The sequence below is a fragment of the Platalea leucorodia genome, assembly GCF_965183815.1.
Source record: "Platalea leucorodia genome assembly, chromosome: 18".
Classification (NCBI taxonomy): Eukaryota; Metazoa; Chordata; class Aves; order Pelecaniformes; family Threskiornithidae; genus Platalea; species Platalea leucorodia.
The window spans coordinates 5,580,916-5,605,230 of NC_138840.1; the positions used below are offsets into that span (position 1 = coordinate 5,580,916).

The 24,315-nt window shown below is 47.5% G+C and overlaps 2 protein-coding genes across 5 annotated transcripts in view; one reads left to right on the forward strand and one right to left on the reverse strand.

Moving 5' to 3' along the window:
• Positions 1-559: 559 nt before the first annotated feature.
• On the reverse strand, positions 560-6,855 carry UTP11 (UTP11 small subunit processome component). Of its 2 annotated transcripts, none has more exons than XM_082329567.1 (8): positions 6,712-6,855; positions 6,535-6,596; positions 5,486-5,588; positions 5,113-5,226; positions 4,299-4,392; positions 3,868-3,998; positions 2,139-2,249; positions 560-852 (listed from the first exon to the last, which is right to left on the reverse strand). In XM_082329567.1, the coding sequence occupies exons 1-8, from the start codon at positions 6,772-6,774 to the stop codon at positions 769-771; spliced, it is 762 nt and encodes a 253-aa protein (XP_082185693.1). In that variant the 5' UTR covers positions 6,775-6,855; the 3' UTR covers positions 560-768. The 2 variants fall into 2 exon arrangements, with proteins under 2 accessions (XP_082185693.1, XP_082185694.1); XM_082329568.1 differs by lacking the exon at positions 560-852 and adding an exon at positions 1,782-1,997.
• Positions 6,856-7,179: 324 nt separating this feature from the next.
• Positions 7,180-24,315, forward strand: part of FHL3 (four and a half LIM domains 3) — a 31,684-nt gene continuing 14,548 nt past the window's right edge. Inside the window, exon 1 of one of the 3 annotated variants that reach the window (XM_082329831.1) lies at positions 7,180-7,395. The gene's annotated coding sequence lies outside the window, so the exon portion shown is untranslated. Of the gene's footprint in view, positions 7,396-7,956; positions 8,076-24,315 lie in introns of those variants that run through there. The other 2 variants (XM_082329828.1, XM_082329830.1) reach the window with 2 other exon arrangements.

A 24,315-nucleotide genomic window follows, 5' to 3' on the forward strand; every position in this document is an offset into this window, starting at 1 on the left:
CCACCCCAGCGTACGGCAGAAGACAGAATAAGCACAAACAGCTCCTCGGCTATGAAAACTATTCATAAAGGGCGAGTTTTGCTTCCTTTCTGTACACTGGAAGAAACAATTGCCTGCTTCTAGCACCATTCCAGAATAGTCTTTGGCTCATACGGTGCCTGAATTTAGCACTGCCTTTCACCTCATACATTTTAAAGTGAAATACTTTAGTATATAAGGAATACTTTAGTATATAAGGAATACTTTTTAGTGCAGATAAAGCAGAATGGGAAAATTAGAGGGATTTGGGGCTGGAGGGGGTGAGTGATTAGAAAGATAGTCATTCAACTTTACCCTGCTTTAAAAGATAGCTAAAAAAAGCTGACCTGAAATCTCGTATGGTTTTGGAGGTGTCACGGTCACCGGCCACAGAGCTGAAGGTAACGAGCCCAGAGCACCTTCTCTGCCCGCGGGCTGCGTGCAACCCATCTCCTGCTCTCTTAATTTTGACCTTGACTTTTCAAGGATTGTTTATGGTGCGTATTACTAGGATGTTCAGGCACCTCTTGTGGCTTCCCACTGTAAATACAAGAGAACAAACTCTCTGATTTATTAATCAATTAATTAGATACAATATATTTATGGCTACCACAGGCCCACAGCAATTTGTTTTAACAAAGTGCTAGGCTGCAGTGAAAAACAAACTGATACGGTGTTATCAGTCCTTCTTCGTAAGGCGAATCCTCTTTCTTCCTAAGCAAAGACGGCAACAATTATTTAATGGAATGGCTAACGTTTCCGCTGAAATTTGAATTTGTAAATAGCTGGACCATTTGTTGTCTCTTTCTTCACCTTTACTTTATGAGTTTTGTCCTGGAAAAGAAGAAAAAAATATTTTCTGGCATGTACGAAGAAGAAAAGAAACCCAAACCAAAACAACCCACCCTCATACAAATAAGAAAGCCCCTGTCTGGGAGTAACAAGGCATTAGTGAAAAATGGTCACCTTCCACTGTTTAGGTGGGAATTCTGTTTCTGTCCGCTCTTTCCGCCTTTAGGCTGTCAGGCACAATCTGTTTTGTTCACAAGCACCAGTGAATGGTGAGTCCCATCGAGACAAATAATTTTTTTGGTCATTGGGATTTTTAAGATCTTCTCATAACCTACAGAAATGGTTCCTTGCCTCTCCTACTTGAAAGCATTCATTCAGTACTTGAGAGATGGCAACAGTATTTTAGAAAAGACTTGTGAGCACCATTTCAAAGTTGAGTCTTTGTCCTTGCTTGGACTAGCAGATACAATTTACTAGCTGTGGAACAACTGCAATGCTTCATCTCTGGGGGTGTTGGTTGACAGCCACCTGAACGTGAGCCAGCAGTGTGCCCAGGTGGCCAAGAGGGCCAATGGCATCCTGGCTTGTATCAGGAATAGAGTGGCCAGCAGGACCAGGGAGGTGATGGTGCCCCTGTACTCGGCACTGGTGAGGCCGCCCCTTGAGTACTGTGTTTAGTGTTGGGCCCCTCACTACAAGAAGGACATGGAGGGGCTGGAGCGTGGCCAGAGAAGGGCAACGAAGCTGGTGAAGGGTCTGGAGCACAAGGCTGATGAGGAGCAGCTGAGGGAACTGGGGTTGTTTAGCCTGGAGAAGAGGAGGCTGAGGGGAGACCTTATTGCTCTGTACAACTGCCTGAAAGGAGGCTGTAGTGAGGTGGGGGTCGGTCTCTTCTCCCCAGGAACAAGCGATAGGATGAGAGGGAACGGCCTCAAGCTGCGCCAGGGCAGGTTTGGGTTGGATATTAGGAAAAACTTCTTCACCGAGAGGGTGGTCAAGCATCGCAACAGGCTGCCCAGGGAAGTGGTTGAGTCGCCATCCCTGGAGGTATTTAAAGAACGGATGGATACGGTGCTCGAGGACATGGTATAGATGGCCTTGGCAGTGATAGGTTAACGGTTGGACTCGATGATCTTAAGGGTCTTTTCCAACCTTGACGATTCTATGATCTCCTCGCTTTTTCCATTCTAAAAGAGGATTACTTATTTTTAGGAGTTATCTGGAAGTATCAGTATAAAATCAGAGTGAAGAAACACATACATACAAAACCAGACCTAGTGACCTTAAAAAAAGAAACAGATTCAAAGAACCAGAACGAAATCCCTCACCAAAAGATCTTTACGTGTCTGGATTTTCTGTGCAATAACAAACATGGCCTTTTCTCTTTCAATGCGCTGCTTCAGGAGGTCATACTGATTCTTCCTTTGCTGGGCTAATTTCTGGAAAAAGAAAAAAAAAGGCATTTTTAAGACAGAGAGAGGAACAAGACACTACAATCTGTAACTGACCAATTCTGAGGTGCTTGAACCTCACAAACATTTTTTTACATTTTTAAATCATAATCATATTAAAGAATGCTGCTTCAATTCTGTGGCTAGATTCCAGAGAACCGTTTTACCATCTTGATTCTCATACTAGAGGGTTTTCTAGTTAGGACTTAATTCTTTGTGCTTGTTTTAATCTCCTAAATCCAAACATAAAAAAACAAACCTCTTCTAACCTAGTTTAGATGCTGTGTAACCTTGTTCAGTAAGTGGCTGGAATTTCATTTTTCTAAATCCTCTGAATTTCAGTGTTGAGTGCAAGATAACATTTAACGCCCTAACAAAACCCAGTTTATCCAGGGGTGGGGGAAGAAAAAAAAAAAGACCAGAGACCAATTCCTGAAGCGCTTAGAAATTGCACAGAGGCCTCCCAAAATGCAACTTGTTTGGTCACGTTTACCTACTAAGAGCGGATGGCTTTCCCAGCACAGAAATGGTATTAGTGCAGGTGCGATTTAAGTAATTAAATTAAGGAGAACAGATCCCAACGTGCTTAAAATGACTCAGACATCTAGAGGAGAAAACTTGTCAGTCTACAACTTGTCCAACTGCTTTACTGACAAGCCAAACGGAGAAAGCTGGCAAGAAGAAAGGGACCACAGGGTGTTTGTTATCTGACATCTGGTTCAGAAAACAACAGGTTACAAATTTACCAATCAGCAATTTTAGACAACTTTGTTTTTACCTGACACACACCAACTCAAGCTTACAGGACTGCCAATATATCTAAACTAATTAAGCGGTGTTTACAGTGTTAAAGCCGAGTATAGCTGCTTCTAGGACAGAAGTGCTGTGATATTAAAGCACCAGAATCAAAGCTGATTGCATAAGCAATTTATCCTGAAGGATCATGAAACACTTTAAATTAGGAAAGCTGGGAAGTGAGACTGTAGCTTAACTGTCTTTAAGAAGAAATGGGGGGAGACAAGTCCTGAATCTCAAGCCACTTCAGGCTCAGAACCTAACTGAAAAATACCATGAGATCAGAAACCCAACAGTATATACATCTATGTTGGAATAAGCTTCTTCACATCCCTATTCAGGGGTGTAAGGGTTTTTGGGGAGGTGTGAGGGGAGACTTAACAGCGGATGCTGCAAAAATCACGCTTAAAACTGCAGCAATCTAATGAAAAGATAGTCCCATAGGTGTACGTCGTGTAGCGGAGGAGAAACATATCAATTTTGCCAAGGAAACTGCCTAATCAGATCTATACCATTCCTTTCTGGCGCATACATCACGCCTCTTCATTTATAATCCACAGTGGACTGGGATACGACTGAACAAGTTCTCCGTGTCAGTCCAGGAGAAGATTTGACTGTAGGCTCCAGGCACTTGATGATCAACTGACATCCACTACAGCCTTGTGTCACCAATAAAAATTCTAAGACAAGAGAACAACTTTGTTCTCCTCCACAACGGTCCAACGAATCCTCTTTAGTGCTTATTATATAAAAGATGTAAAACATTAAGAAAACTATAAAAACTGCCACAAATAGTGGCAGTACAAACTACCTTTAAGTGGGCAGGATCAGTAGCTCCTTTCAGTGTCTCCTTCTGCAATGTTGCAATGGTCGGTCGGTTGTACACTCTATCTACGAGCTCTGGAACAGTATCCAGATGAGTTGCAATATCAAACTCCTGAACTATAAATAAAAAGAAATTTAGGAATAAACTCACAAGGACTTCTTGGACTAATGCTCAGCAAACCTTCCAAACATGCAGCTTAAGTCAGCAACGGGAAGCCCCAGCAACATAGCTCCCGCAGAACCGAGGTCTTATCTAATAATCAAAAGAGATTTCTAGAGCACCTGAATTATTACTCCTGAAAAACAAAAATCTTTTTTTTTATGACAACAGCATAAAGAAAGCACCATGCTATTTTCAACAGCCTACAGTAAAACATCGCAGAACAAGCTTTCTGATAAAACCGATTTCATTCTCACCCTCTTTTTTGGTATCAAAGAAGAACACGTGCTTATTGGGATTCTTCCCCTCAGCATCCAGCAGATGGAGCTCCGACTTCAGCCTCTCGATTTTCTGCAGGAAAGCAAAGTTAATCTCTGTTTTGCCAAACATCTGTAACAATGTAAGTAATGTCTCCCTGAAGTAAATGCTTGTTTGTTTCTCAACCTTACAAGCATCAGAACTCTTCCTTTTTAATCTCTGAAAATACATCTAGTCTATATTTATGTTATGTCTTTGTAACCTTTTTGAGTAGAGGTAATAGCCCAGCCAAACATGGACAAATCAATTTTCAAAACAGTAAGTTATCTGTATGGCAGACAAAGTAGGAATGATTACCATGAAATCACTAGCCAAAGTACGAAGGAAAATTCAAAGCTGACTTTAATTTTTTATCTGCAGTGATGGTGTGCGGATCAACATCAGAGCACAAAACACCTTCAGAAGTGGGTCATATTTCTGTTGATTGCCTGCCTACCATAGTCAAACCACCCACTCCAGTAACAATAATCCTCAATTCTTTATAAATATGAGAACCAAAAGTACGTGTTTAATGTCTGAAATTTCCGTAAGAAATCGCCATGTTTTATAACAATGCATAGTATAGTTTTTATCATTCAGTATACCTTTAGGTTCTATATACAGAGCTCCATTGACATTTCCATCTATCATTTTCAGTATTACACAAATCAGATTCCACTAAATATAAACAAAACAGCCAACAACAACAAAAAAAACACAATAAAAAGAACAATTCTGAGCAAACTGGGAAACACTAAAAAAGTCAAGTATTACCTTGGCTTCTGCCACTCTTTTCATTTCCACATATTTAATATCCTGTGTCCTCATCAATTTCACCTGCTCGGGGGTCACTTCATCCTTTGGCTGCTTTATTATATGAACTCCATCCTAAAACCAGACGGAACATAGCGCTTACAGACGGATACCATTCTAGCTATGGTGTACTATGGGTCCTAATAATAAAAGCAAAAGAACCTTTTTGTCCTTTGCCCCTCATTTTCTTCAAAGCCTTTCCACAGGCACCAAACCAAGTCTGCTAATTTATTTACTAATTCATAAATTAAAAACAAAACAAGGTAGGAAAGAAAATGATGTTACTTAAGAGTAACGGAGTGTAACCCTGCTTGAAGGCAATTTAGATTCTCACCTGGAGCCCTGCACGTATCATTTTAAAGTAGAACTCATCAGGATTCTTGTCCAGAGCTTTCTTTTGAAGTGCTCTGAGGGCATTCTGTTTCTTGTGATAGTCACTGGGGAGAAAAAAAAACAAAACCCGAAGTTGTTCAGCAGTTTCTCCATGTTTACGCTCCCTGATGAGATGCTGAGTCCTTCAAAGTGACGCTCAGAGCTTTGAGACAGCAGACAAGGCTCCACATGGAGAGCTGGACACCAACATGTGACTTTAGCTTTACAGTTTATTCCTTAACAAAGCTGGAAATGAATAGTGTCCAACAGTAAGTGTTAGAGGAGGGATGGAAACACATTCACCCATTTTGCAAAGCTTACTAAGCTGCTTCGGACTGCTAGATCTTCTGCAGAATCAGTCACTGAAGATGAAAGATAATACTTATAGGTTTTGTATTAATTACAATAATAACGATTCTGTGAGGCCTTCGTCCTCCGTGTTCCCCTTCCCTCTGACTCAACCAGAGGGATATTGAGCTGTCTGTGCACATCACATTTGTTTCTATGAAAGTGCCTGCTAGCTGGGATCAGGTACACCACTTTGTGCAACCAAGAACACCAGCTCTTCACATCGTCTCTGCAATCTGTGACACCGTGGTGCAGAAACCACTCTGGCCAGACAGAGGATAACGCTCCGGAGCCCGGGGAGAGCCGGGAACACTGATGGGGCTGCCCGCCTTGCTCCCCGTGCTGAAGCCACACCTGAGGCCCAGCCTGGAGCCGTCACAGAATCATTTCGGTTGGAAAAGCCCTTTAAGATCATCGAGTCCAACCGCTAACCCAGCACTGCCAAGGCCACCACTAACCCATGTCCCTCAGCACCACATCTCCCTGGCTTTTAAATCCCCCCAGGGATGGGGACTCAGCCCCTGCCCTGGGCAGCCTGGGCCAGGGCCTGACAGCCCTTTCGGGGAAGAAGCTTTCCCAATATCCAACCTAAAGCTGCCCTGGTGCAGCTTGAGGCCATTTCCCCTTGTCCTATCGCCCTCCCCTCGCGGCGGCCCCACTCACTCGGCGCGGAGCTTGTAGTCCTTCTTCTTCTCCAGCAAGCCCAGCTTCTGCCGGCAGGCGGGCTAGGAGGAAAGGCAGAGAACAGCATGGGCGGCCGCCGCCACCGGCGATCCGCGGCAGGGCCCGGCCCGGGACGGCCCGGCCGAGGCGGACGGCGGCCCGGCGCAGCGCACTGACCTGTGCCCGTTCGCGGTGCGGGCGCTGCCCCGATTTGGCGGCTTTCCTGAAGGCGGCCGACATGGCGGCGGGCGGCGGCGGCCTCCGCTCGCCTGACTCGGGCCTCGAGCCTCCCGCCCCGCCGCGGTGCCGGTGCCGGTGCCCCTGCCCTGCCCCGCCCCGGCCGGTCCCGCCCCGCGGTGCCCCCGCCCGGTCCCGCCCGGCCCGGCCCGGCCCGGTGCCGCCGCCGCGCTGTGGAGCTCCAGGCGCTGTGGACTGGCCGGAAGGGGCGGGGCTTGGGAGGGGTCAGAGGTCGCGCGCGAGGCCGTTTCCGTGGCGACGGCGGGGCCCAGGCGGAGCGTACCGGGTCCCGCCGCCCGCGGAGGCCGAGCGCAGCCCCGTTAACCGCGGCAGCGGGCAGGCGGGACTGGCCCGGCCCGGCCCGGCCCGACCTTCCCCCGGAGGCGGGGGCGTCTCTGCCGGTGTCACGGCCCTGAGGCTCCGGCGGTCGAAGCCGCTCGGGAGACTCGGCCCGGCCCGGTCCGTCGGGGCCGGGCGGGAGCGGCGCCGGGCAGCTGGAGGGCACGGGCCCGCGGGTGGCCTCAAGCTTGGTGTGGGAAGGATCCTGCCGCCGGGGGCTCCGGGGCTCGTCTGCGGCCTCCCGGGGCGCGCAGGCCGGGCTCTGAACCGCAGCCTCGGTGACCGGTACGGCCCGGCGCCCCCCGGGCTCCCCGGGCGTTTCAGCCGTGGGGTTCGTTGCGAGCCGGCGGCAGCGCCGTGAGGGAGCGGGCGCTGCCAGGAGGGGGAGCCGCAGGGCAGGCGGCGGGCAGAGCCCCGCGGGGCCGCCTCGCGTCCGGCGCCGGGAGCCGACCCCGGGACCCCGCCACGGGCCGGGAGCTGGGGGCTTTCTCCACCGCCCGTCCGGAGGGAGAAGGGCCCGCAGCCGGCCGGTTCTCCCGGAGCCACTGCCGCGCCCTGCGGGCGGCCCCGCCGAGCCGAGCAGCGGGGAAGCGCGGCGGGGCGGGCGGGCTCGGCGGTAGAGGCGACGGGGCAACGGGGAGGCGAAGGGCTTAGCCCCGCCGGGGGACCGGGGGTTCCGCCGCGCACCGCGGCTTCCCGGGCAGCACCCGAGCCGGGGACGCCCGGGCTGGCGGGAGCGTCCCCCCGGTGTAACCCCCTCCCGGCTCCCGCAGCGAGCGATCGGGCGGGGCGGGCACCGGACGGCCGAGCCCGCCGCCCCTCAGCCCCGCCCCGGGCCGGGCGGGGCCGGGCCGGGCTCCGCGCCGCGCCGTGGGGCTGGGGAGCCGCGCCGAGCCGAGCCGCGCCGAGCCTGCCCATCGCCGGGGCCAGCAGCGAGCGGGGCGCGGCCCCGGGACGCCGACCAGGTGGGTCGGGACAGGCCGGGAGCCGGGGCGGGAGCCGCCGCTGCCGCCCGCTTTGGCCGCCGCAGCCCCGGGAGGGTCGGGGCGATGGCGGGGGTTGCCCCGGGGCCGGGGCGGCGGGGAGGGAAAGCGGCTCCGTGGGCGGTGAACCTGGCGCTGCCCGGGGACGGGGCACCCCCGGGAGCCCGGCTGGGGTGCCCCTGTGGTTCCCCGGGATGTAGCTCGCTCGGGGAGCTCCGCTTCGGTTTCTTCTCGGAAGCACAAGCTCACACCGCTTTTTGAAAGAAAAAAAAAAAAAAAACCATCTTTCGGCCGTGTCTCTTTCCCAGACTGGAAAGTTGCAATGCTTAAGCTGTATTTTATTAAGAAAGCTCTGAAACTTTACCCAACCAATAAACTCGGAAGTAAACTTAGAACAAATGCTCAAACGTTAATATAGAGAAACTTTCGACACATCCTAAATGGTTGCTATGTTTCCAGAGAATCCCAGGGTGGGTCCGGGGAAAGGCTCCTCAAAGCCTTGCTTTTTGTGTGTGTGTCTGTGTTAAACAAAGACTCAAAAGTCACAGTTTGAACCTTGCTATTAAAAACCAGCATCTTTTCAAAATGTATTTTTTCCTGGCCACAGTTTTGTTTCAGATTGTTATGTTTTCTTCCAGGTAATGTTTTCTTTTTTGGTTTCCAGTTTTGTTGGTGTTTTGTACTTGTGGTTACATTAATCACTTTGACTCTTTCATGAGAATTCATGGAAACGTTGGATATACTTCATAGTTAGCCGGGGTGAAGCACGTTAGCAGGAATTACTCTGCGCTGACTCAAAGCTCAAATGGATGGCATGCGATGGTGGTTACTTATCTTCACCGTGCAGGCTTTGATACGGAGGTCTCTATACTTAGAATTGAATTGAATACGCTTGCTGTTTCCCAGTTTTGAAAATCATAAAGCAATCTTTCCAAAGTGGAAAACCCATTCCAGGAGCACAGGGAAGGCTGCCCTCGACCAGGCCGAAGGTCTGATGGACGCAGCGTCCTGGTGGCAGCACGGGCCACCAGTGCCCAGCGAGGGAAGAGTGCGGGGAGAGTTCTGCTTTTCTGACTCCTCTACCAAGCATTAGAAATCTGCGGCTCTTCTAGCTGCTCTGAATGTGTGGTTGTCAAATACTCCTTTCCTGTTAATATTTGAGAAGCGATTTCTTGGATATTTCCTTAGGAGTCTCTCATATTTAAATCGCTGCCTTTGGCATGAGTCATGTTTTTCTGGTGTTCACAAAGGTGTTGAAGCTGCCTTATTTCCCTAATTTGCTTTGTCGAAACATGGTATAACTTCCCGACAGGCAGGCCATCAGCAGGACAGGAGGAAAGGGGAAGCCTGACATTTCTGCTGTCTTATTTTTGTGCCGTTTTCTTTCCTTTTCCTAGGATGGAGACTGTATGGTTGCCTCCTTCTCTTGCTGGCTGCTTCCTTAGAGGCACCGAGTTGTGAGCATTAGTTTCATTCTTAGCCTGCTAGGTCTGTAATTTTGTATACTTTTAAGGCTGGTGGCATAGCATAGGAGACAAAAATACAGGCAATATAGTTAGTTGTGGGCACTAATTATATAGTGGATGCTCTACAGCAAGAAGTATGTTTTGGAATAAGAACTCCTTCAACCTGTACACAGGGAGTGGTGGGGACACGCCGAAGGCAGGGTGGCGTTTGGAAATATCCAGAATTCCCTAGCAAGAAGCCCTGTGAACAGTTCCGTGGTCTCAGCTTCTGGAGCACCACTGTCTCTCCGTGTTGGATGTTTTTGAGGTGCCTCTTGGTGGAAAATCTGTGCATCTCCCCTGCCTGCAGAATAGCACCCGAAGAGCTGAGTGGTGACTGGGGTGCTGAAGCTCAGGCTGGTTCCTTGGTCTTTGGGAGGATGGTAGGTCCCTGCCGTTCCCTCTGCAGGATTTGCAGCCATCTGCAGCACGGCTGCTGTCAGCTCCGCTTCCTGTTTACACTGCAGTTCGTTTCAAGCGGGCTCTGAAACGGCCATGCTGTCCGAGGACACAGCTGGCAGCTGGGTGGCTCAGCTCTCCGAGATCATCATGGGGAGGGAAGGCAGGAGGCTCTTTCCTGGCCCATGTCGTTGTGGTTGCCCTGATCCCACATGCTTTTTTTTTTTTCCGTAGAGCCTTGTGTGGCTATGGGCAGTCTTCACTGGTCAATAGATTTCTGAGGGGTGTGAGCTCAGTGATGTTCTTTTGGCTTTTGGATCTAGCAGCTTTAAGATGGCGGTGAACCCTTAACTGACGGAGCCAGGGAAAACTTCTCTGCGGGCAGGTTACTGAAATTCCCAGTGCGTCGACTTTGGAAGCGCTTGGTTCTGTTCACAGCCGGGACTCGCTTGCTCTACAAGATAAGATGCTTTCTGCTGTGTTCCTAATGCTGTTACGTGGCCCGCTGTTTTTTGAAATGCCAGCAGGAGAATGGAATAAATTGGTTACTCTTAGTGCTCAAGTGATTCCCACTCCCTGGAAAAGGACTTTTATGGTAATTACAGCACTGATACACAAGATTTTCATGGTGGCCCGCTGGGGTCCTCATTCATGTCTGTGGGCTTTTCACTGTCCTTAGCTTGCATGAGGCCGTGCTTGAAGAGCCCTAATTGCATCAGTAGCCTCGTGAGTGAGACATGAGTGTAAACCTTTTTCCTCTGCCTCACCTTCCCTGTGAGAACGTTTCCATAGACAAAGAAGGTGTTTACGGAAAACTGGGGACGGACTGCCTGGCTGGCTGGTCTGAATAAAAGCCAAACTTCTTAACTAGACAAACAGCTTCATAACTGCTTGTAATTGCTCAAGTAAGGAAACCATTTCTCCTCTGGTGTTCATTATTCAGTATCCCTGGTTGACATCCCCTGTTCTTGGGTTGCCCGCGCCCACCACGGAGCACCCAGCTTGGCCTGGCAAGAAGGTGGTGCGAATGCCACGAGCAGTTTTGCTCAGCATTCAACTCCAGAGTGCAAGCTGCTACACCTCGTTCCTTGGGGGGCTTGGACTATTTCTGCTGAAATAGGGATCGTTTTGATGGCCAAACTGGAAAAATTAAGAGAGAACTTGATAATGTTTTGCCTGGTGATGTCATTGAAAACAAATCTAAACGTTTTACTCTGTTTAAAAAAAAAAAAAAAAAGAGAAAAAGGAAAGAAAAAGGACAGCTATAACAATAGACACCAGCTGCATCTAGGAAAAGGAAAAGACCAGTTGTTAGGGGGCAGAGAAACTTTACCAGTATTATTTAATCTTCAGATTACTACCGAGAGTTTAGGATCGCTTCTGAGGGATAGGACATTCAAGTATGAGGGCTGAGAGTTTGCAAGCGGAGAGGTTCGGGTGCCCGTGCTCTGGTGGTTTCAGTGGGACCTGGGTGCCACAGCCAGGCTTGACAGCCCTGACCGTCCTCTGTGAGGCTGCTGCAGCGTTCTCCCTCTGCAGTCACTCGACAGAGAGGAGGGGGCATTTCCCACGAAGGCCGGTAGGTAGTTACTAGGCTTGGTCCATTAAAGTAGTCTTTGGCTACAGCTGGAAAGAAAACCGCTCCGTTCTGCGGAGATGTAGTTGCTGAGAAAAGTCCTTGGTCTTTGTTTCTTCTCTTCCTTCCGTTTTGCACTGGTTTTGCCAGGTGTAAAATACAATTGTCAGCAGTTTAGAGGGAGGGGGAGTGTCAGTTTTCCTGTTGAAGAAAATATCAAGGGTCTGATTGTGAAAGGAAAGGGGAAACTGAAGAATGCCACATGGCTTCCACCTTCCTGTATTTTATCCTAGCAGAAGTGCCGCTGCTGAGTGACTCACTTTGTGTCTGTTGGTGTTTGCTAAATGGAGAATGGTTTTAGCAAATGATTCTGCCCTTACTCAACAGGAGCCCACTGAGAGGATAATATTACTCTGGGAGGAATCAGAAAGACATGTCCGCTCAGGCTAACCTAATAGTTAATCAAGAGTTATTTAGAAATGTGTTAGCACAGAATCCAAATAGCAATGGAATAAAAATCCTGAAATTTATGTTCTTGTTCTTAGTGCAGTCTCACTTCAGCTTTATTTGGCCTGTGGTCTTCTGACTGTTACCATTAACTCGTAGCATTTTTTTACTTGGCTCTGAATATATTACTGTAGATTGTCCCAGGCTTGCAAGTTGCAGAGTTCTTTTTATATAAAGTATTTTCAACTTCTCAAATACAAAAAAAAAAAAAATTTCTTAAATCAGCACCATGGATAAATATTAACTCTAGACCCCGATTGGTGTCATCGCTGGACAAAAGTTTGTTGATGTTTATGCCCAACCTGCCCAGTGCCAGTTCTGTTCAGGAATATAAATTCTCTTCCAGCACCAACCTGGTGGCCGATGCCAAGGACATAGTCTTAACTGCTTCCTAACTTAGTTTTGAACGTCTGAGCTATAAACCAGAGGAATGTGCTGTATCTAACCTGGAGCTGTTAGCGGCCTCCAATGTCATAAATCCAGTAAGTGGAGAAGCCAGTGCAGGTGACTGGACAGCTGGAGCTGTTTTCTCTACACACGAGGGGGAAAGGGACCTCTGAATAACTCAAGGAAATGCTCAGTGTTGTTGGAACGGCCGCGGATCTGCTTCCCTAGTGCTTCCTTCAGCACATGTTACACTTGACCCTGCCAGCGCAAAACGCCAATAGGAGTCAAGTCATTGTCCCCAGTGGCAGATTAAACTGCTTGGCCATTGTTGAGAGTCCAAGATTTTCCTCTCTCACCCTGTTTAAATGGCTGCTTGGATGTGCAGCCAAAGTAAATATGAGCTAATAAAAAATATAGAGATAGCAGATACGGACTAGCTGTTACGGACTAAACAGGCACGCTGTAGCACAAAGATGTCTGAGTTTTGCTTGCATCTTTTCTGCTTTAGTTTTGAAGTTCAATTACCTGAAAAAGAGGTGGTACAGATCAAGCCTAACTTCCTTTCTATTGCAATAGGGGAACTGTATTTATGTGTATCCTTTGAATACAAAAGAGATCTCTTAGGCTGCAGAGGATCCAGTACCCGCCTTGCAAGTTATAGTGTGCAAACCCCAGGCTAGCGCTTCCTTGCTTGAGCGCTGGAAGCGCGGTGGCAGCCCATGCAGCTTTGGAACACTTTCCTGTATTTCCCCGCAGTTTGTTTCCTTGTTGGCAATAAATGCCCTTTCAATTGACTTTTTACTTTTTCATTTACTCAGTGCACAGCCTGTGAAGGCCGTTGCTGTAAGATAACATTGAAATCGGTAGTCTGCGGGGGGTTGTAAGGAGGTGAGATATCTACATGGCTATCAGGAGTGCCTAAACTTATGATAAAGGGAAGAATTAGAGTGGGAGAGGATCAAAAATCTTTCCATGTGTGAAGGCACTGCGGAGTGATAGAGGTTGGATTGTCCCTGTATTCCCGTGGCGCAGTGCTGTTGAATACTGTGTTACGTTATGTTATAAAAGGTGCCGAAGTGAATATCTAGAGAGGTACTACAATTGTTTGAATATTCAACTGCTTTAAGTGCTTGTATGTTGCTAGCATACGTAATCATCGCGTGTCTGAGGATGGCTGACTTGCTGAAGTCCTTTTGCGGTGGCTTTCTTCGCTTTCCTCTTCCTGCGGCCTGGGATGGCGTGCCTTTGGCTCTGGTGGGACTGCACTCTGTCCTCCGGCCTCTTCTGTAGTGGAATGGCAAGCGGTGATCAAAAGGTTATAGAGAAGCTCAGGGCTGAGAGTGTGATACGACATTAAAGGACTAAAGGCTGCTGGGCAATAATTACCATAAACGCTGCAGACAAGTCCAGATCTAGGAGCAGTTTTTCCTCTTTCATCCCAAGCCAGTCATGGCTCATGCTGACAGCACACCTGGAAATGAGGTAACTGAATACTCTGCCCACATTGTTCAGATTAGCTGGGGCTTGGGCACAGCCGTAGCATGTGTTTGCTCCGCTCCTGGGCACCCTTTGTTCTCCTGCAGCCGGGAAGTCTTTCTGATGAAAGGAGACGAGACAGGGTGCTTCTCTTCCTTTCTCGGGAAAGAAGCTCCTAAGCCACCTGTGGTGTGACGTTCCTGAGAAATACCCTTTCCAGATGTGGAGATCTTGCCGCTATTGAAGTACGAGGCGGAAATACTTCCAGTGCTGCCTGAACATGTTATTTAGGTCAGTTGCAAGGAAGATGGCAACGTGAATCAGAAAAGGAGTTGCAAGAGGAGGAAAGTTATTAGACAGCACCTTGACATCCCCTGCCAATGCAGGATTTTTCTCTGCCAGCACAGAAGCACAGTTAGAGATCACATTCGTCGTCTTCTGTGCTCTCGGTACACTCCTGTAACTACGAGTAGCTGGACTGGAAATGAAAGAGAAGGCTGCAAACAAAAGCCTTGCCTTTATCACCCTGCATCAGTGCACCTATTTCCTGGTGTATTAACTAATCTCTCTGAAACAGAGAGACAGAGCAAGGGCTCCTCCTTACCCCTCCGGAAAACAAGGTACATCAGAACAATTGCTCTGACTGCATCCATTTGGGGTGAATGAGTCTCCAGAAGATGCTTTTGTGGAGGCACGGTCATCATGGTTTTGTGGCAGCTGCTCGCTGGTGCAGTGCTGGCCGAAATAGCTCGGCCGATTTTCCCACCAGGTAACTGGCAGGGCCGCGGCGGCGGCACCGAGGAGCACTAGGGGTGCGCAGGGAGTAAAGCAAAGCGAAGCCAACAGCCTGAGTGTGCTGGGCCAGCTGCTGGGCTGAAGGGATGTCAGCGGTGGTGGGAAACCTTCTAAAAACGTCCCGTTGGGCAGGGCTTTGCCGAGCACTCCGTTTCCCTTCCCAGAGGAAGCAGCCTGAATTTACCCGTTGCTCTGTAGAGACCTGTAGGCTAAAACAAATTATTCTTACGCAGTAGAAAACACTGGGACCAACCTTAACTGATGAAGCAATTTGCCAGCTTTTAGCCTCAAGGTCCCTAGTCCCTCAGGGCTTTCCAGCGTAATGACTTGGGTCGGTTTCCCAGAAAGATTCTCTTGGATATGTGCTGCTGGCAATTCTCTGGCTCATTACTGGCCGTTTTATTTTTCCAAGAGCCAGCTCTTGTTAGCTTCGTTCTCACAGTATTGTTTTCTTTCTAGAAGAAGCTTTTGCTGGCTCTCCTAAACTATCACATGGGAATTGCTTACAAGCTTAGATTTATTTTTTTTTTTTGTTTTGACCCAAAGCTGCGTTTCGCTCCCCTCTGTAACACTGCCAACATCATTTCCAGTCTCTTTTAAGCATATGTTTTGCAATAATATCTAAACTCTTGGCTCTAAATAACTGCCTTACAGAGAGATTAGTATCTTTTAACGAAGGCATTGAGAAGCAGATAGTGAGAACAAAAGCAGTATCTGGAGAGCCTGTAAGACTACCCTGACCTTTCCCAAAGGCCTCAGCCTAGACTTCAGCACTTACTAGCAGATGGCAGAAATCAGGGTGGACTTTAGTTTGTGTCGTCCTCTGCCCAGTCACTGTGTTTGCTGGAAACGTGCTCTGCACGTTGTTGCCATCTGGGCTTGACTGTACTATTCTTATAATCTCCAGGGAGCCTTCTCTCGCAGAGCTCATCTCTGATGGAAGTCCTCTTTGGCTGACCTTGCACTCAGGCTAGTATTAGCAGCGTGGATTTTTGAGATTTGACAGCAGTGTTCTTCGTAGGAAGAAAACTGGCTTGGGAAACGTTTTGTCCTGGCTGGGAAAGAAGGTATGGCACTTGCCAGCTGCGTTCTCCAGGTATCCAGCTGCACACGTGGTATTAAACTCGAGAGTGAGGAGGTCAATGTTAACGTTTTCAAAACTTTAGGAGAAAGTGCTACAGGAACGCAAAGGCCTTCAGAAAACCGACTGAAAAATTGCTTTTGCTTTAGATGGGAGAACTAGATGTGGAGGTGGGAAGGAAGTTGTACGAGGCCATTCAGGAAAACAGCAGTGGGGGGAGTATACCCCGTGTCTTCTGATATTAAAAAGCTCCTCCTTGGTTTGCATCCACGCACGTCTGGGAGGCTGTGTCTGACCTGCAGAAATAAAGATTGATGATCGTGGCATCTTTTGGAAGTGAAATTTCTCTCCTGATTAGCACATTGCTCAATTTGGGTTGCAGGTGAGTCGAGTTCCAGTTGCTCCATGTGTTTTTATGAGTTTGTTGCTGGTTCGTGCTTATGACTATATGTGAGTGCGCAGATTTCAGCATCTCCCTAGGACTAAGTAGCGCCAGGGTTAAATGTATTTGCTTTTGTCGAGTCTTTAGCTACCAAGTTTTGTGGCAGAATAGCAGAAGTGCGTAAAGCTGATGCTCTGGTGACTGTTAAATGGGACTATCTACACTTACATTTCTATCCTCATTGATTCCTCCTTTGTACTGCAGTAGTATCATAGATCTGGAGGTTGCAAATGTCAATTAAATTTGTGCAAAATGGCTTGGGGGCAGTTTCTGCTTGGGAATCTTTGTTGTTGTCATTGTAAATACAAAACCTGATGCACCAGACTAAAATAATGCAATCGGAATGGATCTTCTAGAAATGTTTTCTAATCCCTCTGAATCGTGATTCTTAAAATTTATATTCAAACGTCTTCTGCCGCACAGGCAGAATGAGGGCTCCAAATGGCGTGAATAACTGCTCTTGGCAGCACTGTTTACCAAAGTAGTAGCTAAGTTGGAGCCCGTACGTTCTGACCTGCCCGAGTCGCAGGTCATCCATTTGCACCAGCTGCTGCAGTGTCCCGGAGAATTTCCTGCTTTGCTTTTTAAAGATTTACATATGCAGGGACAAAAAAATAGATCAGAGGAGTCTCATACACCATGAAGATCCTTTCCTGATGTTATGTGCTGTGTAGCCACCTTTTCTTCCAAGCTCTTTCCAGCTGGCCTCATCTCTCCGTGCTGTTCCAAGGTTTTTACCTTTATTTGCATGAGTGAGCCTGGGGTTGTGGTGTTCGCTTTGGCTCATCCTTTGGCAGGGCAGGCAGCTGAGATGTGTTGAACCTGGACCTGGGAGTCTCAGAATTGCAAGGGAGCTGACTTAACAAGTGGCTGCTTACAGAGAGAGGCGAGAGTCGGGTGTGGGGGTCCCGACAGGAGGCAGAATCTTCATCTGAACCTAAATAAATGGTCTGCTTTTCAGAGGAACTGAGCTGACTTTGCCTGAAAGCAAAAGAATGGATAGGTGCTCAGCAACCCTGGAATTGAGAGGCCAAGATACAGGCTGCCAAATACAAAAACAAGGCAAGAACAAGACCAAAACCCCTCCCAACCTCTGTTCCGAGGCTGTAACTGCCCTGGCTCAGCCACGCAGCATTTCAGGTGTGGAAGGGTCTAGCCCAGCTCGAGCGGCCGGTCCCATGACTGTGCTGTCCTCTGCGAGCGGGGGGCCTGCGTTCCCCTTTGCGCTGCGCATCTCGCACCGTGCGCTCCCAGACCTGCGTTCACTCCTGAATCGCACTGCTCTCTACTCGTGTGACGCTTTTATGATGGATGGCTGAACGCTGAACCTGTGGCGCCCATTTGTCTTCTGCTCCCTCCTGCCTGTCCCTTTTCTTGGCCTTTTGCGCTCTCCAGCTGTGCACCGGTCGGAGCTCACTTGAGGCTCCTTTTGATACAAACTCCCAGGGGAATTTTTGTGATGGTCCCAAAGAGGCTCCTCTCCGCGTCTGTCCCGTTGCAGCTTTGTCCCTTTGTTTCCCAGGCTCCTGCCTTTTGCAGCCCTCTCCGGCTCAGCTGGCCTGCCCTCCTTCAGCCACGCTCTTGAGAAATCTTAGCGGAGAGTTAGACCTGGCAGATGGAGGCTGTTACCTCATTCCACAAAAATGCTTTGTTATTGAGAAAATGGAAACTGTCTGAGGTTTGGGAGCTGAATAGAGTCATTGGTGTCTGTTTTAACCGCAGTTTGGTGGTGACTGCTGAAAGTTCCCCTCTTGAGCATTCCCTTTTCCTACACCCATAATCTTCAAGTCATCGGAGAGCTGCAATGATTTAACTCATTAGCTGAGCAAATGCTTAATACTGTTGCATACTCTGCAGAAACTTTGCTAAAACCTCAGCATCTTCCAGCAAAAGAAAAATGGCTAGCCAATAAATAACCCTTTGCAAACTGTTGGCCGGAAAAGTGATCCCTGTGGATACTAAGCCAAATTCAACTCTTTTTTTTTACAGTCTTTTACAATCTTGTTTACGTGATTTTTAAAAAGCTGTGTTAATATTACGCAGGAACTTCTTGGAGCAAAAAGGCATACATGGAGGCTTATGTTTTGTAATTCTTTAACACAGGTATCTGAATCTCAGTTCTGACGAGAAATTTCTTTTTCATCGGTAATTTTTAAAAGTAGATTTCAGCACTGGGCATTTGGGAGCATAGGAGAAAGAATAAAAATAGGGACTGAACTATTTGCAAGCTGGTTTTCATATTGCTGTGAACAATGACTTCAGTTACTCAGTACAGAAGAGCATTAACCTAAATACAAGGCTTGTTTTAGTTAACAGATATTTGTATGCATTTGTGAAACTGTGGCATCTGATACCTCCTCCTGAGAGCATTGCGTAAGCGTTACTCACCAAGCACCCCAATAGAGCTGAAAGCAGCAGTGTTCGCTTTTTGGAAATAAAGCGAACACTTCAATTATGTATTTTTAAACTAATGAATCTTCGTGGGCCAAATGAATGTCTTCCAGCTGCTACAGATGGTTTTTACATGACTAAATATTTTGGTGCATAGAAAAACCTAGAATACTGGAACCACAAGATACTAAACTATTACACCGGAATGTAAATATGACCTCGATATTTTGAATTTGTTTACCAAATTTCAAGTGTTCACTTAGAAATTCATCAGTTAATACTGTTGCGATGTTGTTATCTGGGAAGAAGAGTGACTACTCGGCATCTTCTCCAAATTTCTTTAAATATCAGAGTGGGTTTCGGTAACAGGAATTTGCTTAACTGGAGAAATAATCCCAGCTGTTTCAGGCGGAACCCAGGATCGGTATTTTAGCTGTAATGAACTGTTTCCGTTCTAGATCCCGGCTTTCTGTGGGTTTACAGTGTAACCATAAAAATCCTTTCCAGGCTGAGCTCTGCCTCCTGAGGTCTTTGGGAGGTTTTTTTAATATAAAATGCAAATTGTAAAAACAATTAGCAGTTGATTTTCAGACTGTATCTTACCAGTTTAAAGCCCATTCCGGACACATGTTGCTCCTGTAACCGTACAGCAACCTTATTTCTTGAATGATCCAAGCCCACAGGATTTCCCTCCTGTGAGCGGATCAGAGGTTAGGTAATTTCTGCCGTAGTTCAGATCTGTGTGGCTGCCGATCGTGCCATTTGCCGCTAAAACAGCGTGTATACTAACTCGGTACTGCTGGTGAAAAATGTTTTTTAAGGCTCTTCTAATGAAACAAAAGAAATGGAATAATAATATAAAATGTCGATCTGAAAGGCCTAACTTCAGCATGGTTGAAGACAAAAATTCCTCTCCGAGGTCCACATCTGATGGCAGTGCTCCTAGACATTGCTTAGGATGTGAAGATGGTGAGGAAAGAGCAGCAACAAAAAAAGTGGATCCTGAACTGTCTCTGAGTGCAAGGACTACTTGTGTCAGCATCAGGAACCCACGTGTTAGCCTCAACTGCTGACTTGTGCCAGGCTTTTGACCTCACCTTGGAATTCCACTCCCCTCATTTAAGGAAAATGTGGCTTTTCTTAAGAACTAACACAGTTTGAACTGGTGCGTAACTCCTGGTGCTGCGCTACTCCAGTGCCTTCTTCCAGCTCGGCGTGCTCACTTCTAAAGCCCAAAGTTTAAATAGTAGGAGCGACTAGCAAAGGCATGGTGTTACTTGGTCGAAAGATCTGGAGTCTGGATTAACTGTACTTTGTAACTGCAGAGGACTGCGTCTGTCTGTCATGGAATGGTTTGGGTTGGAAGGGACCTTAAAGATCGTGTCCTTCTCTTCCTCCTCTTCCTTCGTTTTTCCCGTTTCTCACAAGGAGTTCAGTTTGTGCAGTCTATTTGGACGTAGGTCTATAACATGCGTTAGTGGGTGTCGCGGTTTCCAGGCTGATGGCGATACGTGCTGCATCTCAGAAGGAGAAGAAAGATGGACAGGGACTTGGATCTTGGTTCCATTTTTAGTTCTACCAGGCTTGTCTTGTGCCAAAACCCTCTGAGGTGCAAATCCCAGGAGGGAGATAAAATAACTCCCTGCCCTGCAGGTGTTATAAGGGTAAATAATGTTTTTGCTGGTGACAGCTGTTAGGGAATTGAGGAAGCAACAGTCCTATGAGAGGTACGGGCTGTCAGATCTGTGGAAACTGAGCGCTCTTGCATTTATGGTCTTGCACTGGATCATCATCTATATTTGTGTTATTTGCAGTAGGGACTCAGGGAGCTAAACTGCTTTCCAAGTAGAGAAACTAATCTTTAGTTTGTGTCCCTAAATGTGGATTAGTTATTCTCATCTGCCTCTTTTCTCAGCACATGGAAATTTTCAAATGGAAAAGTCAGCGTTTAAATTTTAAGGCATTTCAGTGGCTGCCTTTAACTCGGTGAAGACTTCATATCAAGAAAATGGCTGCAAAGCCTAACTCAGAGGGTTCTGGAACATGTGGAGTAATAGTGGTACTTACTAAAGTCATTAATAGCAAAAAGTACACAGTGTGTTGCATGTAACTCAGCCAAGAGAAGTTTTATTTCTAGTATTTCTCAACCCTATGCAAACATCGTGTAACTCACAGGCAGATTAAATGTGGCCCATTGCGCCTGTATAGGAGTCTTGGATGTGTTGCTTTTGGAGAGCCTGAAGAGCTCTGTGTGGGAAATCACAAATGCATTTCAGGTTGGTGAAGGTGTTGGAGCATGTGCGCAGGCTGTATCGTGCTTCATGCTCCGTGAAACAGTGACTCAACTAAGGAGTGATGAAATAAGTGCTTTCAGCTTTGAGTTTTAATTTTAGAAGAAGACGCGGAGCAGAACTTTGAATAAGAGTGGAAGAGGGCAATCCAGGGATTTTGAATAACTGGGCCCCGAGTAGATCATGCTGTTTGAATAACCCTGACCCTTTCCAGTTTTGCTGCTCGCCTCATTAGCAGCTGACTGGGTAAGTCAGGCTAATAATGATGCTCACTAGCTTTTCACTTTCTGTTAGGAGTTTTGCTTGTTATCTGTTTGAGTTTGTTTTTTTTTCTGTCATCGTGACATTGAGAAATAGAGTTTGGAAGTGAAATATATCTACACAAAGTTGGAATTCTTATGTCTCTTACGAAAATTTGGAGTAACTTGAATTGTAAGTGTCCAATTTCCAGTCACAAGTAATGACATTTAAACCTCTGTAGGAAATGCAATCCCTGTGCTGATGTCACCCTCTGGTTTATGATGGGACTGCTTTTGTTTCTGGGCAAGCACTCGAGCGTTTTGCTAGTGAAGTGATGATTTACTAGCGCGAGTCTTGCTGGTCGCACCTGCTCTGACTGTCTGCGCTGTGAGTCACTGCGAGAGCCACCCTTGCGCTGCTTCTTGCCGCGCTGCCGCCGTTCGGACTGCTGGGTTTCACGCTGGTCCATCCCATTCGGCAATGCAAGGTAACAGAGAACGGGTCTGAGGTTTTGTTTGCAGGGGGTTGCCAATTTGGGACAAATCGCTTGCAAATAGAGCATTTTTGTTCGGGTCAGTTAGGAAAACAGAGGGTTATTAGGGCGTTGGTGGTGTCTTGTTGTAGCAAAGCCCACGATCCTCGAACTGCCGGAGCATGCAAACAGCTTTGGAAAATCTTTCAGTCTAGCCAGAGAGCAGGTTGCTGTTGCTTCCTTCGGTGAATGAGCGTGGAGCATGTCCTCTGCAGCAAAGAAACGGGGCATTGCTTCATATCTGCTGCTTCAGGGGCTGAAACATCAACGCTTCTTGGTGCTTACCTGGAAGTCCTCACGAGAGGAGCCTCTGTTAGATAAAATTCTGACCTTTTGGTTCCTCTTTAATCTGGGACAAATCTGTTTCGTGCAGGTTTCCTTGCTCAGATTTGAATGAGAGAATGAGGTTCTGTAAATGAGCCACAGACCTGGATCAGGGGCTGTTACTTCTATTCTGTTCATGTGTTTGGGTTTGTTTTTTTTCTGTAAAGGAGCAGTTTTCCCCTCTTCATGTGTTTTTAAGCACAGTCAGCTCGCGAGCTTTGCCGTGCCGCCTGCTAGCAGCAGTGCTCCGCGTTGCCCAGACTGACGTGCTGCCAGCGTGGTGAGCAGCAGCCCTCGTTCAGAGACGGACACATCCAGCGGGCAGGGGCATAGATGTTGGAAACTCAATGTGCAGCTGCGTGATATAAAGGCATTCATAAATTTTGTGAGCATTTGTGCCCCTTAAAGTAGCTGTTTCCACCTAGTCTTTTGGATGTGGCTCCAGTTTCCCCTTTGTTGGGTACCACCGAAGACTCTCTATCTCAAAGTGTGGCAGCAGAGCATGGCAGAAATTGGGAAGCATGTTGCATCTTACAAATTTTTTTTAGTGGTTGCAAGGAGTTATTTCTTAGAGATTTTATGTAAAATATGTGACAATTACAACCGATGGCTTCTATTACTTAAAATGTGCAGTACTTTAGGGTAATTTTTAAAGGTGCCAGTGAGAAATATTTTAACAAGGAGACTGATTTGAAGCTAACCAGCTCTGTATAGTAAAAGTAAATGACACCTGATGACCAGATCACCTAGCAGAGAAATCTACAGCCACAGAAGGAGGAAACATATTTCACTTCTAGGTTGGCAAGGCAGTGGCTAAAAGAAGAGGTTATCTTCCTCTCTCAACCATCCCGGTTCTGTGCTTTCTTGTGCTCTGGAGGGCTCAGCTCTGCTGTCCTGGCAGAGCACTACCTTTTTTTCAGGAGGGCTACAGCTGGCACATACAGCATCTCCCAGGCAACAAATGATCTTAATTTTGTTTCGGACCACAGGCAAGCAGTTCTCGGGATGGTAACCTGAGACAATTCATCTTTGCCAGGATTCAGTCCTTCCCCAGATTTAGAAGCTGCTCACATGCTGCGGGCTACAGAGCTGTAATTGCCTTTGCTTGCAAGGGACACCAGCAGCTGTAAAAAGTCCTTTAGATGGAGGCTGTCCGTACTTCTCGTGCAAATAGCCAGCACAGGTGGGGAGGCCCACGGTTAGCGATCGGGATGGGGGGAGAGAGGCTGCTGGGCAAGAGCTTGTGTGGCACACGAGTGCCATGGCAGTGTCTCCCCGTCACCTCCCCGGCTTGCTCTTCGCTCCACTGGTTTTGCATGTGAGTGGAGAGCCCCGAGAGGCACAAAACTGCCAGGGTTACAACGCAGGTTACCTTTCTCAGTCAGTGTATCTGCTTATGTGCAAGAAACCAGCTACAAATGCTCATGTTTGGGAGACAAAGAATCAAATCAGAAAAGGGAATATTTTGACCAAATTTGGTGAAAAAATTCACTTTGCCCTTTAAGTAGTAGTCATGCATTAAATAAAACATGTCTGGTTTATATGTGTTTTCCTGCTACTGTAAGTCAAAAGTTGCTTTGTTTATTAAAAAAAAAATGAAGTTGAGCAGAGCCTTAATCAGCAAAAGAGCTGTCAGGCTTTTTGGAGAAGACAGTGAGGGATTGGGCTCAGACTACGCAGGTTTGCTTTTCAGCATGCGAGCACAAAACGTGCGCGCTGTGACTGCATCCCTCCCTGCAGCCTGTCCACAGCTCATGTGCATGCTTGGTCAGAAGCAAGCTTGAAGCAGCCCCCCTGATTGCCTTTATGTGCAAAATCGAGGTATGATCTATATGGCTATGGGCCAACTTTGCTGGGTGCCATGGGCATAAATAATTCAGTCCAAAATTAAACTTCCATTGCTAGATTATAATTCTTGCAACATACTTATTCTTCGGGACTCCCTTTTTCTTTCTGTAATAGCCAGGGCACTATGAAGACCTCGCTGGGTTTCTGCACTTGGAAGGTTTAGGACATCCTAGGCTCTGTGCAACAGAGTTCTGTCCTTTGAGTTTGGGACATGGATGCATTTTCCCGTTTGATCTTTGTGGTCATATAGAATCGTTGAGGTTGGGAAAGACCTTTAAAATCATCAAGACCAACCGTTAACCCAGCACTGCCAAGGCCACCACTAACCCATGGCCCTCAGCACCACATCTCCCCGGCTTTTAAATACCCCCAGGGACGGGGACTCAGCCCCTGCCCCGGGCAGCCTGGGCCAGGGCCTGGCAGCCCTT

Bases quoted from the DNA above. Each gene is read 5' to 3' on its own strand.
- UTP11 (XM_082329567.1), bottom strand. From the start codon at position 6,774: ATGTCGGCCGCCTTCAGGAAAGCCGCCAAATCGGGGCAGCGCCCGCAC. The intron at 3,999-4,298 runs GTGAGAATGAAA...TTTTATTTATAG, and splicing joins CTTTGATACCAAAAAAGAGG to TTCAGGAGTTTGATATTGCA. The intron at 2,250-3,867 runs GTAGTTTGTACT...TTCTTTTTCCAG, and splicing joins CTGATCCTGCCCACTTAAAG to AAATTAGCCCAGCAAAGGAA.